At 35.6% G+C, this 16,776-nt stretch overlaps 1 protein-coding gene across 2 annotated transcripts; it reads left to right on the top strand.

Moving 5' to 3' along the window:
- The first annotated feature begins 795 nt into the window (after positions 1-795).
- dipk1aa (divergent protein kinase domain 1Aa) lies at positions 796-14,690 on the top strand. 2 transcript variants are annotated; one of them, XM_028472865.1, is made up of 6 exons: positions 796-1,196; positions 11,426-11,560; positions 11,640-11,747; positions 11,829-12,005; positions 12,908-13,039; positions 13,908-14,690. In XM_028472865.1, the coding sequence occupies exons 1-6, from the start codon at positions 1,143-1,145 to the stop codon at positions 14,586-14,588; spliced, it is 1,287 nt and encodes a 428-aa protein (XP_028328666.1). In that variant the 5' UTR covers positions 796-1,142; the 3' UTR covers positions 14,589-14,690. The 2 variants fall into 2 exon arrangements, with proteins under 2 accessions (XP_028328666.1, XP_028328665.1); XM_028472864.1 differs by having other exon boundaries at positions 11,375-11,560.
- The last annotated feature ends 2,086 nt before the right edge of the window (positions 14,691-16,776 follow it).

Here is a 16,776-nt window from a genome sequence, read left to right as displayed (position 1 = left end):
TAATTCAGTATTACATTTGCATTAGGAATTCAGTGTTCACAAGGTCAGTTTGAACTTATTCTGAATTAAAGAGGAATTAAAGCTCCAATGTCAACCATCCAGGAAAAAGCTACTGAATCTCCCACTTTTCTATTTCTACGGGCACTGCACTCATAAATGTAACATGAGCATGACATATTATTAATAATGTATTATCATTCTGGGAGAGTTATACTTATTTCGTGGCCACAAATTTGTATTTCATTCGAATGTTATAGGCTACTTATTTTGTGCATTATTCTGAAATTACAATTTTGTGGCCACTTATTAGTATTTCTTGAACAAAACATAGCTAATTTGTGTTTTTTTTTTTTTTTTTTTTTTTAATTTTTACTGTCATGTCTTGGGCTCCACACTACTTTACTGTGTTTGTTAAATAAAATAAAGTCTGCATTATTTTCTGCATCCTGTTTTTTTCGTTTGTTAAAAAAACAAAAAAAACAAAAACAAAAAAAACAGCCCTACTTCTCTTAATCTTTTCCTGGTCCAAAATATATACTATATTGGGATGGGTATATTATATGGACTTTCATATACAATGTTAAGTAGCTTTTTTATTTTTACGTTTTAATAACCGGAAGCTGTTCTGATTTGGCTTTACATATCTTTAACTTGGCTTTTATTGTGAAAGTTTCAGCGGAAACGATGTCCCTCATACACTGTGACTTTGATGAGTCTTAGCTCAGAGTCCAGACACAGGCAGGGTTCACTAGGTGCGGGTTTTGTCTTTGGGTTTTTTTTTTTAACCGTGTCAGTGCGGGACATGAGAACATGTGGGCCCGGTGTCTGTCCGTCTGTCTGTCTGTCACGTGTGTTTTTAGACTCACGCACTGACGTGTGATTGGTGGACGCGGCGCGGTGACATTTTACAGGCTTGAGTTATGATGTTATTATGTGGTTCCAGTGGTTGTGTTTGAACACCGTCAGCGGAGGACGGTACGGAGAGGTGGGAACGGATCCACGGTTCAGACGTGCCTACAGACCGGGTCTCCTCACCGGGGTACCCCCCCCCTCCTCCTCCTCCTCCTCCTCCTCTCCACAGTCATTGGTTTGAGTCCCGCTGGATCCTTCCCTGACTGAGTCTGAGATGATCTATTTTTGTGATGGCGAAGGCTCTGTTTCCACGGGCCTGGGTGAAAAAATCCTTCTACTTCCAGGTAATGTTGTGCCTTCTTTTTTTTTAATTTTTTTAAACATGTATCCTGATTGTGTTTCATGTGTTATTCTCCTGGATGTAACATTAAGCCTCCTAACAGCACATGTGGCCCCTCTGATGGACCCTCACCCCTCATACCTGATGAATGTCACCTCAGGCCCGACCATGACAGCAAATTAAACTCATCCCAACTCAAAATGATTTCATCTCACGTTGCTTTAATCAAAGTGTTCCTTTTTAAACCAGGGGTTCTCAAGCTTGGGATCAGGACCCCCATTTGGGGTCGAGAGACATTGGAATTCGGGCCAATTTTTGCTTATTTTTACTCCTTTTCTGCAACGACATGATACTTGCCATATTTTAACCTATTCTCATCACTTTTTCTTGCCATATTTTTGCATTTTTTTAGATAATTATGTGTATTTGTTTGTAAAAGTGAAATTTTTCCATTAGATTTCAACGCCTTACCTGCACATTTTTCCCACTTTCTCGACATTTTGGGCACTTTGAAACCCTTTTCTACCTAATGTTGCACATATTGACCCATTATTGTCACTTTTAACCTCTTTTCACTATATTTGATGCTTATTTTAGCCATTTTAACCACATTCACCATTTGTCATGTCAACATTTGTAATCTCTGTTGTTACATCAACCCCTCAGAAGTAATCTGTGGTTTGGTAATAATAATAATAATAATAATAATAATAATCATAATAATAATAGTAATAATAATAAGAAGAACTGTACAAATAGTGTTCGTCTGCTGCCAAATACTTTTCTCAATATAATGTGATTATTATGTAAGAGGAAGATCAGGTTTGGTTTGTTCTTATAAAGAGTTTACGTGGAAGTGGACTAAACGTCTGTCTCCTGTGTGTGTGTGTGTGTGTGTGTGTGTGTGTGTGTGTGTGTGTGTGTGTGTGTGTGTGTGTGTGTGTGTGTGTGTGTGTGTGTGTGTGTGTGTGTGTGTGTGTGTGTGTGTGTGTGTGTGTGTGTGACTGATGACAAGAGGCTTATTTAGAACAATTATAGGGCAACAATTCATCTCACGCCCTCATTCACTGGCAGTGAATCATTTCTATGGTGAGGTTTTTTTTACTTATTTATTTCACTGATTTAATTCATTTTAATCCCAATCACAGTCACTCCCTTCATCTTTATTTTATGACATTTATGTGCGGTGTCCTTGTTGTTGTTTTGTGTATTTTAAAATGGTTTTGCCTGTTTTTGTAGTTGTACTGTGTGTTTTAGTAGTTATATAATGTGTTTTTGTAGTTATATTGTCTGTTTTTGTACATATACTGTCTGTTTTTGTAGTTATATTGTCTGTTTTTGTACATATACTGTCTGTTTTTGTAGTTATACTGTCTGTTTTTGTCATTATATTGTGTGTTTTTGTAGTTATATTCTGTGTTCCTGTATTTATACTTTATTTTTCGTCATTTTTTTATGTGTATTTATTTATTTATTGTGTATTTTGTTTTCTTTTTGTGTGTTTTGGGAAATATTATTCTGTGTGTTGTCATTATTTTTGTACGAAAACCATTTTGAATAAACATTAAGTAATAAACTTCCCTCGAACAACTCAATCACTTTAGAGAAAGATGGTGACAAAAGTGAAAATATCACAGGAAGTGTTTTTTTTTTGTTTTTTTTAAGCATTCTTAGTCAAATTTCTGAAACCAGAGATAAATAACAGAGGAACTGCTTCATGGTAAATAAATGAATGAATTACAATTTTTACACTAAATTATTCTAAGGGCATTTTTTTGCCCCATAGTATTTTCTGACATTGACAATGTTTCCCTTAGAGCTGCATGTCATTGTTCAAAGAAAATGACCTCTTGTTTACACACAGACCTGAAAAGCCACTCCCACCCCCCCGGGGTAACAATGTCAAGCCAACATCTGAAATGTTGCTACTAAAATGCACCAACATTTTTAATTAAAAAACAGGTTGAATACAAAGTTAGAGTCAATTTCATTAAGGTGGATGAAGGTGGTGAGAGGATGAATTAAATGTAACAGATTGGGTCGTTCACAAACTCTTTTAAAGTACAGTATCTATGGTACGTGGTTAAATATTATATTTAATTGTTTTAAATATAGATTAGTGTTGTTTAAAGGTGATTTTACTGTAGATTGATGGTTTTTCAGCAGTTTTCTTACGTCATTGTTCTCTTTACGTATTGATTTTACTGTCTAAACACAAATGGAAAACAGTAACTTGGCTGTAACCTTGTTGTCATTGTGTGTTTTTCTGTCGTTTTGTTTATTTTTGGTGTCATTTTGTGTTGTTGTTTTTTTAATGTGATTTAGGAGTCATTTTGCGTATTCTTGGTGTTTTAAGAGTCGTTTTTGTGTTTTCTTGTTGTTGTTTTGTATATTTTGAAACTATTCTGTGTGTTTTTGTTTATTTTTTGTGTAAAGTTGTGGGTGTGTTTTGAGTCATTTTATGTGTTTTGGGAGTTATTTTGTGCGTTCTTGGTAGTTGTTTTGTGTATTTTGCAATTGCATTCTGTGTGTTTTTGTAGTTTTTAGTTTTCTGTTGTCATTGTGTGTTTTTCTGCCATTTTGTTTTTTTTGTCATTTTGTGTGTGTTTCTAGTCATGTGTTTTTGAAGTCGTTTTGTGTTTTCTTGGTGTTGTTTCGTATTTTGTAGTTATACTGTGTGTTTTTGTAGTTATATTGTGTGTTTTTGTAGTTATACTGTGTGTTTTTGTAGTTATATTGTGTGTTTTTGTTGTTATATTGTGTGTTTTTGTTGTTATATTGTGTGTTTTTGTTGTTATATTGTGTGTTTTTGTTGTTATGTGTGTGTTTTTGTAGTTTTAGTGTGTGTTTTTGTAGTTATATTTTGTGTTTTTGCAGTTATACTGTCTGTTTTTGTAGTTATATTGTGTGTTTTTGTTGTTATATTTTGTGTTTTTGTAGTTATATTGTGTGTTTTTGGAGTTATACTGTGTGTTTTTGTAGTTATATTTTGTGTTTTTGTAGTTATATTTTGTGTTTTTGTTATTATATTGTGTGTTTTTGTTATTATATTGTGTGTTTTTGCAGTTATACTGTGTGTTTTTGTTGTTATATTTTGTGTTTTTGTTGTTATATTTTGTGTTTTTGTAGTTATATTTTGTGTTTTTGTTATTATATTGTGTGTTTTTGCAGTTATACTGTGTGTTTTTGTAGTTATATTTTGTGTTTTTGTTGTTATATTTTGTGTTTTTGTAGTTATATTTTGTGTTTTTGGAGTTATATTGTGTGTTTTTGGAGTTATATTGTGTGTTTTTGGAGTTATATTGTGTGTTTTTGTAGTTATACTGTGTGTTTTTGTAGTTATATTTTGTGTTTTTGTAGTTACATTGTCTGTTTTTCAAATTAGAAATTTATGTGATGTCAATGGCCAAAAAGTGCATTTACATGTTCAAAGCCTGTTTGACTTTAAAAGTCCATGTTGTTATGATCACTTTGTGTCTTTATAAAGAAAAGTCGTGCTTTAAGGTTCTTTGGATGTTCTAACGGTACAGTAGAGTACAGTAGAGTATGGGACTATTTGCTACAGTAGCTCTTTTGTCTGCGCTGCAATCAGTGGATCATATGAAGGTGATACTGAATACTGTGTAACTAAATCAAACTGTTGACAGACGCTGACCCCACCGTGAGTTTTTGTCTTGTGTTTCTAACGTCTAACCAACTCTATATTGTGATAATACAACCTTTAAATCTATATATTCTTCCTGTGCGCAGATCATCCTCATATTTTGAAATGTTTTTAACTAAAAGAGCTACAAGTCTGTCAGTTTTTATTTTTCTGTTTTTTTGTTTTGTGTGTTTCTGTCGTTACTTTGTGTCCATTTGCTAATCTGAGCATTAGCACAGGGAAGAACAGTTTAGTCCATCTTTGACATCGTTTTGTGAATTTTTGTTTCAACTTGTTTTAATTTTTAGTGGTTTTGCCGTAATTTTTGACCATTTTTCTCTCATTTTGTGTTTTTGTTGTTGTTTTTCTATATTTTTCTGTTTATATTTAGTACTTTTGTGTGCTTTTTGCAGTCATTTTTACTCTTTTTCAGTGATTTTGTGTGTTTTTGGGGCCATCTTGTATAATTTTCTCTCAATTTGTGTTTTTGTTGTTGTTTTCTGTTATTTTTGTGTATATTTTTGTCATTTTGTGTGTTTTTTACATTCATTTTTACTATTTTTCTGTCATTTTGTGTTTTTGTTGTTGTTTTTATATATTTTTCTGTTCATCTTTTTAATCGTTTTGTGTGTTTTTTCTGTCATTTTGATCATTTTGCTCTTGTTTTGCATCTTGTGCGATTTCTTTGAGGACAGCACAAATCTAAGAGCGAGGGCCACATGTGGGGCCCCCGGGCCGTCAGTTTCCTATATCTGGTTTAAGCTGTGTTCTACCTCTGTAGTTAGAAGCTGATCTTGTGGTGACACACCAGCAGACACAGTCAACAGGCACGTATGACTCACTCATCCACTGTAATGTCTGTGTATCTTATTTTGGTGCAGTCGTACAAACTGAAAGGTCTTGTCTCTGAAAGGGTTAATGATGATCCTTTACTATTATTATCTTTACATTCAGCTCCTCAGCGACAGACGTGGTTTCAAACAGCACAGACTCACATAAAGCTGCAGCTGAAGCTTTAATAACCTGCTGTGATCAATAGTTCATTTGGTCCAATGCACCACAGAGAACGACAAGCAGCAGATTTATTCTTTGATTACAACCTGTTCTTGTTCTCCGTTTGTTCTTTGCTTCAGTCCTTTTAACCCCAGTGCCTCAAACATTAGCCGCTCATATTAATATCAAACTGTGGGTCTATTATTTTGGATCTATTATTTCTTTTTGGATTAGTTTCTGTCTAATTTTGTCTTTTTTTGCATATTTCTTCAGGTATTCTTGTTGTTTTCTGTGTTTTTGGAGATACTTTGTGTCTATTTGTTGTTTTATTGCATTTATGGAGTAATTTTTGTGTTTCTTCTCTCATTTTGTCTTTTGTTCTTGTTTTTCATTCTTTTATTTTTGCGCGTGTGTGTTTCTGGAGTTATTCTGTGTCTATTTGTCATTGTATTGTGGGTTTTTGGAATCATTTTTTGTGTGTTTTTCTCTCATTTTGTCATTTTGCATATTTTTCTGGTATTTTTGTTGTTTTCTGTGGGTTTTTTTTTAAAGTTATTTTGTGTCTATTTGTGGTTGTATTGTGATTCTGGAGATTTTTATGCGTGTTTTTTCTCTCATTTTGTCTTTTTTGTTACTTTATTTTGGTGTGTGCGCATGTGTGTTTCTGGAGTTCTTCTATGTCTATTTGTGGGTTTTTGGAGTCATTTTTTGTTCTTGTTTTGAATTTTTTTTTGTGTTTTGTTGATTTTCCTCACTTGTTAGACCAACATTCATGTAAGAATAAACAACCAATCTGAGCATTAGTTTGGAAAGAACGAAAAATGACGTAGTCTATTTTTGCAGTCGTTTTTTTAATTAATTTAGTGATTTTTCGTTGTCTTCTTGTATAGTTATTTTTTTTCTCATTTTGTGTTTTTGTTGTTTTCTATAGTTTTCTGTTATTTTTTAGTAGATTTTTTGCCATTATTTTGACAATTTTTCTGTCATTTTGCTTTTTTTTTAGTCATCTTGTATATTTTTCTCATTTTGCGTTTTTATTGTTGTTTTCTATATTTTTCCTGTTATTTTTGTGTATATTTTTTCTTGTTTTGTGTGTTTTTACAGTAATATTGACTATTTTTCTGTCATCTTGTATATTTTTCTGATCTTGTTCTGTTTGTTCTTTGCTTCAGGCCTTTTAACCCCAGTCCCACCTCATTTCCCTCTTAGCCGCTAATATTAAAATCAAACTGTGTGTGGGTCAGATGCTTTAACTCCTGCTGTGGTGTTTGCATGAACCCATAGCAGACACATCTTCTGCCTTGTTTTCAGACCACAGCCATCGCAGCACATTAGGGATTTGGCGTGCTTCCTGCCACATTGGCTGCCGAGCACGTCGGGGATTTGGAAACAGTGCTGACGCTGAATGAGAAGCTCAGTACGCTGCCAAAACACACACTACACCAGCCAGACAGCGTTTAGCTGCACTTTTATTTTGTAGGAGTTGATGCCATAAGCTACTGTTTAGTCATCATTCATAAATGCTTGGATTGATCGCTAAACCAGTGGTTCTCAACCTTTTCTCAACCATGGCATATAGTCATCTTAAATCCTTGTTTTAATCAGAAATAAAATGAGTTAAAAGTGACCAAAGATGGTGAAAAAGGATTTTAAAAACCACAGAAATTAGCTAAGAATTGCAAATTAGAGCGGGTAAAAACAGACAGAAAGGGTTAAAAGTGTCAATATTGGCTTAAAAATGGCAGAAATAGGGGGGGAGTGGGGATTGGCATGATTTAAAAAGTTTAAGTTTAAACTGGCAAATAATTGTTATGACAAATTGTGAATGTGGTTAAATTGGCAAAAATAATGACGAAATATGGTGAAAAGACGTTAAAAGTGAGAATAATGGGTCAGCATATGTGACATTAGGTGGAAAAGTGGTGGAAATGGTTTATAAGTGCTGAATATTTCTTGAAAGTGGAAAAAAATGTGTGGAAAAGGAATTGAAATTTAATGAAGAAGTGGCAGAAATGGGAGTGATGTAGCAAAAATGCATTAAAAGGAGCAAAAATATGGCAATAAAAAGTATTGACATTGTTTGTCTTCAGACTTTCCAACACGTTTCTGGTGTTTTTTCACTCAAAGTTGTGGCAAAGCAATAACGGATGTTTATTATTGCCTTTTTTACGTAGAGAGATTCAAATCTGACCAAAGATAAATGTGGAGTGAGGTGATATCACTGGTAATACTAGGAAACAAACTAGAACAACTATGGAGTCAACCATCACTGTCACAAGAAACCCCAGTGAGAATGAATTAAAAACACTTCTATGCATCTGTCTACAGGACTGCAATTCCCACAATGCAATGCACAGACTAAACCTTTTCAACAATATCAATAGAGGGTTTTCACTGCACGTCATCAACCCGGAAGTTGCCATTTTGGCGATAAGCAGCGGCAAAACAAACCGCACGCACACAAGCAAATCCCCAATTTCAAGGAAATGGTGAATTATTGCGATGGATAAACCACAGAAAAGCTCCTCAAAATGCGTTTCAGATGCAAAGACATACAGGGAAGGAGTTGGTCCGCAGGAAAGGGCACGATATTTGGAAAAGGTACGCTTTATTGTTGGTGCAGATCCATACGAGTCGGTTCCCTCGTCTTCCGTCACTCATGTACTGATGTCGTCAACCACATGGTTTTGGCCAAGCTCATACGCAGCGGAAGACCTTACATTTTACAAAGGTTTGGAGGCCTGTAACCAGATGGTGTGTGGATCAAGTCATCAATGACAGGTGTGTCATAGAGGCCAAAGTAAGTCATGCAATAACGGTAAAAGTTCAGAGCTTTTACCTGGAATACAATGAGAAATGCAGCACATTTTAACAACTGTGTTACTACTGTAGCAGGCTATTAAATGTGATTATATTAAGTCAATAATGTAGCTTGATATGAACTATATTATTATCATCACTCTAGAAAATGAGTTAAGAGCCGCTGCTATCAACAATTCAGTCACCTGACAAGAAATGGGCCGAACAATTTAGGATGTTGTCCAGATGTTTGCCTCTTAGATCCTGGTTTAGCTTCGCTAGCTACAAGCTGATAACTGTTGACATTGTTCTCCCTGATTTGTTCTAACTTTTGGCAGTCTATAAAACTCCAAATGTTTTTCACGTTCTGACTGATTGTTACAGCCAAAAACACGGCAATAATTCACTATTTCCTCTCGAAATTGGGGATTTGCTAATGTGCGTGCGCTTTGTTTTGCTGCTCCAATATCTTCCGGGTTGATGACGTGCTGTGAAAACCCTCTATAAGAGAGTGTTTACAGTAGAAATCAAAACAAACTTTTGAGTTTCTTTGATTTATTGTCTTTATCTGATTAAAAAAAGCCAACTGTCACTGAGCACATGTGATTATTCCATGATTTAATGCCACACGGTGTTAGAGAAACAAGGTCACGTCTGTTATCTGTGGCGTTAAGAGGCATGTGATGGGTGAACCTCATGATAAGGAAACTTAAACGCACAGAGACACAGAACTACTGGTGCCTCCAGCCCAATCAGCCATTGGAGGACATAATAGCTGCTCAGACAGCAGGCATCCTAATGCTGTCCCCATGGCAACCCATTATGTGACTGGGCCTGATTGTGCTTTTGGATCAGCACTCCCCACTCAGCTTATTCCTGGAGCTGCTGCTATGATTATGGCTACGATAGAAGAGGAAGCAGTTATTATCAGGTGGAAAATCAATAACAAAGGCATTTCTTTAGGAAATAAAAAGGTTAAGATTGACTTTAGTTATAACCTGTGTAACTATTTTATTATGTTGTGTTTTTTGAAAACAGCCTGTATCCACAACTCTTGTTGTGAAAGGTTAGAAGAGGAAGTTAGTGTATTTATCGTCTATGCATCTCACAAAAATTTGCACTTATTAACGTGACATTAGGTCAGACATGAGCATATTTTATCATTTTCTGTCATTTTTGTGCATTTGTGGAGGAATTTTGTGATTTATTTTTTTTATTTTTTGTCCTTCTGTGTGTTTTTAGAGTCGTTTGGATATTCTTGTTGTCATTTCATCATCATGTTGTGTATTTTTGTTGTCCTATTGTGTATTTATTTTTGTCTTTATGTGTTTTTGGAATTATTGGATATTTTTGTTTTGGGTATTTTTGTCATTTTGTGTATTTTTGGAGGAATGTTGTCTATTCTTGTCATAATTTTGTGTATTTTTGCTGTCCTTTTGGAGTCGTAATGCATTTCTTGTTTTTCATTATGCATGTTTTTTTTAGGGGTTTCCTGATCCGATATTGATATCAGACTTAGAAAAAAACATAAACACAAAAATTACTCCAAAAACATAAAAAGACAACAAAAATAGCCAAAATGACTCCAAAAACGGATGAAAAAATTACCAAAAGTATAAATACACATAATACCAACAAAAACACACACAAATTACAAAATGACACCAAAAACGCATACGATGAGAGAAAGATATACAAATTGACAACAAAAATTACTTAAAACAACCACAAAAATTAGGGGTGTCCTGATCCGATATCGATATCGGATATCGGTCCGATATCAGCCAGAAAAGGAGTCTATTCTAACATTCCACACTACAAAATAAGTCATAAAATTATGTATGATTCGTGCTGATATCGCATTGATATTGGCATCGGTCAGTACTCAAGGCAGCAATATCGGTATCGTATCGGAAGTGAAAAAGCGCCTACTAGGGGTGTAAGGATACACTCGGCATACGATTCATGTTTTTTTTTAACAAATTCAAATCAAAGATTGGGATGTAATGATGCACTAAACGCCTTTCAGTTTGAATACATAGATTATATTTTGGAGAAAAAACAGTTACAGATTCTTTTCTTTTTTTTTTTTTTTAATTGTCAAGTTTTTTTTAACCTAATCTATTTTCTTCTTATAAATGGACTGGTTTTAAATATGGTTTTATAACCACAGAGGTAGTCGTAAAGCACTTCACAATATCAGCTCATTCATCCGTTCACACACCAATGGGACTGAGCTGCCATGAAAGTCGCTCGTCGACCATTGGGAGCAAATTTGTGGTCAGTGTCTTGCCCAAGGACACTTCGACACATAGACATATATATATATATACTGGAATCGAACCTCCAACATCTGGATCAGAAGAGCTACTAGAACCACGGTCGCCCTTCTTACAAATAACCTTATGACCTTCTTACAAACTGCACATTTCTTCATTTATCACCATGCAAAGTTGAAAAAAAAAAAAACAATAATAATTTTAGAACATATAAAACTAGGCAAAACCTATATTCACAAGGTGGGTCCGAACATGTGGTTTGTTTTCGACTAAGGGCCGAATTGCGCTCGATGGAGGCCGGCTTGGACCAGGTCTTGTCTTTGTGGCCCAATTAAAATTCTTCTCCCGCCGCTGCTGTTGATTCATCCCTGAGTGTGTTTCTGAACAGCGCCCCCTATTATTTAAACAAAGTATTGAAACACATACTGTGCTGTATCTATTTTAATCCCCCTATTTCCATCGATTTAGGATATATCCTTGCTGTTTTCCAAACTGTGGTGCTCGTGTGCTCCGCCGCAGGCTCGTATCTCCTTCGTGCGGGTGAAGTACCTGTTCCTGACATGGCTGACGGTGCTGGTGGTGAGCTGGGTGATCTACGTTCAATACTCCGCCTACACAGAGCTCTGCAGGGGACACGAGTGCAAGAACGCCATTGTGAGCACTCCAAATATTTGATACAAATTTATGTGTGAGCGTCCACTATCTTTTTTTTGTTGTTGTTGTTTCTATCTAGTGTGATAAATACAGGAAGGGGATCATTGACGGCTCTGCGTGCAGCAGTCTGTGTGACAAAGAGACGCTCTACATGGGCAGATGTCTATCAACGCTGCCTAACAACCAGGTACTACACACATTTATTATTCATTACAAACACCTTGGACAGGATGTTGGGGTATATTTACAGTGTTTCCATGTTTTCCAGGTGTACACGGGGAGCTGGGGGGACCACGATGGCATCGTTCACTGTAAACTGGGAGACGTCGCTCACTACGAGCTGGGTGAAGAACCGGAGCCTCGGAAAGAGGCGCCGATGTTTGACAAACCCACCAGAGGGACGTCAGTGGAGAAGTTTAAAGAAATGGTCTTAAATCACCTCAAGGTAAAAAGCAGCTTTGAAATCGGCTTCACTCGATGTCATTTCAGAACTTCTTTTTATGGAAATCACCACAATAAAATACTTTTTAAAACACATGGCATGAAAGTTTAGGAAAATGCCGTTGCCAACCACCTATTTTACTTGTCGATTACACTGAGATTTATCTGTCAACTTGTTCAATGAGGCGCAAAATATTCAACAAGGTGAAACACTATCTTTAAAAATATTGCACGTATATACGAAAAAATGACACAAAATTACAGAAAAATACAAAATATGACTTCAAAACCACAACAAAAACCCACAGAGCGACATGAAGAATACCACAGAATGAGTGAAAAATCTTTAAAATGACAGAGAAACCTATGAAACAATGGCACAGACACACAAAATAACATGTATACAAAAAAAAGGCACAATTGAGACTTCAGAAACTCACAAAATCGTCAACGAAAGTACGTGAGACAACGCTAATACAAAAAATGACAGAAAATAGAGAAGACAACCACAAAATAACACAAAACGACAACAAAAATCACACAAAATGAGTGAAAATGACAGAGAAACTTACAAAACAGTGGCACAAACACACAAAATGACTCATAAAACACCAAACCCGCGACAAAAAAAAGAGAGAAAAGGCACAATTGTTCTTCAAAAACTCACAAAAGTACACAAGACAACAACACAACTGCAGAAAATGATGTAAAAAGAGAAGAAAACCACAAAATGACTTGAAAAACACAGAAAAACCCTTTGTTGTTTCCAGGAATGTTGATCATGTGACCCTGAGGTCACATTTTTTGGGGCCCTCGCTGTTATAAAAGTTTTCCATCTCTGAATTACAGTGTGACAGGTTTGTGTTCCCTTAATGATGGTGAATTAAATCACTATTTTTCTCCAAGTCTAAGCTAGGAGAACAGGCAAACCTCGCCAGCCTCGTCAGCAAGATTCTCTCCGTTACCGATGGCAACAAAGATGGCCGCGTGTCACTGCCAGAAGCCCGGTCGACCTGGGCCCTTCTACAAATGGATGAGGTTTGTCAGGGTTGGTTGTTCTGTATAAACAAGCAGGACTGCAGTCCTCAGGGAATGTTATTAATGTTGCTTTATAATCGCATATAATCATCTAATGCAGTCGGTTGAGCGCATTGGCATGTGTTTAGCTCCTCCCCATCTCAGGGAATTGGCCCTCGTCAGCTTCTGTAGATTTGACTTTATCAGCAAACCTTCGTCTTTTATCACGATATTATATTTTTAGTTTATTTTTGAAATTTCGACTTTAATCTTATCTTTTCAACTTCAATCTTGACATTTAAACTTTAATCTTGAGATTTTGACTTTACTCTAATCTTTTCTAATTTGATTTGAACATTTCAACTTTAATCTTGAATTTTTGACTTTAATCTCAACATTTCAACTTTATTCTCAAAATTTAAACTTTAATCTTGAGATTTTTACTTTATGACCTCATCTTTTCTAATTTAATTTCGACATCATATTTCTACTTTAATCCCGACATTTCAACTTTAATCTTGAAATTTAAACTTTAATCTCAAAATTTAAACTTTAATCTCAAAATTTTGACATTAATGTCAAAATTTTGACATTAATCTCGACATTTCAACTTGAATGTTGAAAATTTAACTTTAATCTCAAGATTTCAACTTTAATTTTAAAATATAAACTTTTATCTCATATTTTCAACTTCAATCTTGACATTTCAGTTTTATTCTTGAAATTTAAATTTTAATCTTGACATTATATTTTAACTTTTTTCTTGACATTTTGACTGTATTCTTGATTTGCCCAAAATTCTTTTCTCCATAAAATTGGCCCTGATCCTCTTCTGTACGTTTGAGACCAACATCTTTTATTTTGACTGATTAGCTCCACGTTGTTCCAGGTGCTGCTGGGCCTCCTGCTCCAGGACCGGGGCCACACCCCTCGCCTCCTGGGCTTCTGTGGAGACCTGTACATGACGGAGCGCATCCCTTACGGGCCCCTGTACGGCCTGGCCCTCCCCTGGCCCCTGGTGTCGTGGGTCCCTCATGGTGTCCAGCGCACCATGGACCAGTGGTTCACTCCGTCCTGGCCTCGTAAAGCTAAGATCTCCATGGGTCTGCTGGAACTGGTGGAGGACATCTTCCACGGCACCTACGGTAGCTTCCTGATCTGCGACTTGGCCGCCGCCCACCTAGGCTACACCGAGCGCCACGAGCTGAGGCTGACCGACACCCGGGGCGTGGTCCCAGAGGACCAGTTCAGACGCAGCATGCGGGCGCTCAAGTGCGAGACGGACGCGGACTGCATGTACGGGGCCGACTGCCAAACGTCGTGCGACCTGTCGGAACGGCGCTGCAGGGAGGAGCCGGTCCGGCCCAACCTGGCCAAGGCCTGCGGGACGCTGAAGGACTACCTCCTGAGGGGGGCGCCCTCGGGCATGAGGGAGGAGCTAGAGAGGCAGCTGTACGCCTGCATGGCTCTGAGAGGGAACGCTGGACAGATGAACATGGAGCACTCGCTGATCCTCAACAACCTGAAGGCTCTGTTGTGGAGGCAGATCTCACACACCAAGGACTCGTGACGCGCTTTGCTTTTTTTAGGGTCACGAACCCAGAAAAAAGTGGGTTTTAATCCACTTTTACCAAATCTTACGACGACGTATTAAGGCCACAGTAAAATAAAAAAAATGTGAGCTCTACGAGATTTAAGTCGTAATATTTCGAGAATAAAATAATAATTTTATGAGAATAAACTCAGATTTTTATGAGATTAAAATTGTAATATTTTGAGAAAAAAGTCAAAGTTTTACCAGATTAAAGTCGTAATATTTCAAGATTAAAGTCGTAATTTTATCAGATTAAAGTCGGAATTTTGAGAATAATTGTAATTTTTCGAGATGAAAGACAATTAATTGTAATTTCATCAGATTAAAGTTGTAAATTTTTTAGATTAAAGTAGTAATATTTTGAGAATAAACTCGTAATTTTATCAGATTAAAGTCGTAATATTTTGAGAATAAAGTAATTTCATGAGAAAAAAGTCGCCATTTTACCAGATTAAAGTCAGAATAATTCAAGAATAATCGTAAAATTTCGAGATTAAAGTCTTAATATTTTGAGAATAAATTCTTAATTCTATCAGATTGAAATTGTAACATTTCCAGATTAAAATCGTATTATTTTGAGAATAGTTGTAATTTTATGACAATAAAGCCTGTTTGCATTTAAATTATATTCTCATAAAATTACAATTTTATTCTCGAAAATACTTACGACTTTAATCTCGTAGTGCTCGGTTTGTATTTTGTGGCCCTAATACGCCGTCGTAAAATCTGAAACATTTCAGAGAACTTTAATGGAACTAGAACTGGTTGCATGTAGCGATGGTTCACCGTTGAATGTTAACGTTTACTCATGGAAAACAAAAACGTAAAATAGTGACGCACTAAATCACCCCAGAACTAAACCAGTGATAGTTTCAGATTCTTTGGGATGAATATACGTAGATCGTCAACTTACATGGACTGCACTACACAATCCAACCAATCAGCAGCAAATCCTTTATTATTATAGTTTAGGTTTTTTTTAATAATACGTATTTGTTGCGATAAGTGTTTAAGCAAATAATATCAGATGAAGGTAGAAGTTAAAGAATTTTAACATGAATATATGACTTTACACTTGAGAAAAAAAAAAAAAACATCACTCACAAACATGCATTTTGTTTTGCAAATAAGAAACCTACCCATCAAACAAATGCCGCATGTTTTACACATACACAGAAATCTGTCTTTATTTAGAGAAAAAAATATCCTTCAAATACAAAACAAGGCATTTCTTCTTTTTTTGTACAAAAATGGCCCCATGGATATTTACACAAATCAGTAAACTTTCCAAGAAAAGTCCTTTTTTTGTACTGAAGGATATTTTTTTTGACATAGTTTAGTTTGTACTTGAAGCTTTTTTGTATGTGTAAAACTTTCCGTATTTGGTTGATTGGTACATTTCTTATTTGCAAAACAAAATGCATTCATTTTTAATGATATTTTAGACAGAACATGGACTGCACTACACAATCCAACCAATGAGCAGCAAATGTTTTATTGTTTTTTTTATATAATACACATTTGTTGCCATGAGTGTTTAAGCAAATAATATCAGATGAAGGAAAAAGTTAAAGAATTTTAACATGAATATATAACTTTACACATCACTCACAAACTAATGCATTTTGTTTTGCAAATAAGAAACCCACTCATCAAACAAATGCAGCATGTTTTACACATACACAGAAATATGTCTTTATGTAGATAAAAATATTCTTCAAGTACAAAAGAAGGCATTTCTTCTTTTTTGGTCACGTAAATTTTGACACAAATCAGTCGGTAAACATTCTAAGAAAAGTCTTATTTTTGTACTGGAAGGATATTTTTTCTGACTTGAAAGATTTTATTTTGTACTTGAAGGAGCCTATTGATATGTGTAAAACTTTCTGTATGTGTTTGATTGGTACATTTCTTATTTGCAAAACAAAATGCATTCGTTTGTTTAATGTGTTTGTTAGTGTTTTTTTGTGTGTTTCTGTGTTTGATTTTCAACTTTTATAATTCCAGCAGAACTGCACAGTGAGAAAGCACATTAGTGAAGGATCGGCTGGACCAGGAAGTTGTGTTATTTTGTTCCCCATCTTCTTCAAGAATGAAGTTTGGAATGAAGTCAAATGTAAACATTGTTAACGAATGAAACGCAACGGTAGAAATGTAGATTTCC

The sequence above is a fragment of the Gouania willdenowi genome, chromosome 17 (assembly GCF_900634775.1).
Source record: "Gouania willdenowi chromosome 17, fGouWil2.1, whole genome shotgun sequence".
Lineage (NCBI taxonomy): Eukaryota > Metazoa > Chordata > Actinopteri > Blenniiformes > Gobiesocidae > Gouania > Gouania willdenowi.
Note: the sequence above shows the minus strand (reverse complement) of the source record. Positions and strands in the feature narration are given on the sequence as shown.

Excerpts from the sequence above, each read along its gene's own strand:
- dipk1aa (XM_028472864.1), top strand. The coding sequence starts at position 1,143 with ATGGCGAAGGCTCTGTTTCCACGGGCCTGGGTGAAAAAATCCTTCTAC. Across the intron at positions 1,197-11,374 it reads AAAAATCCTTCTACTTCCAG|GATATATCCTTGCTGTTTTC; the intron begins GTAATGTTGTGC and ends CCATCGATTTAG. Across the intron at positions 12,006-12,907 it reads TGGTCTTAAATCACCTCAAG|TCTAAGCTAGGAGAACAGGC; the intron begins GTAAAAAGCAGC and ends TTTTTCTCCAAG.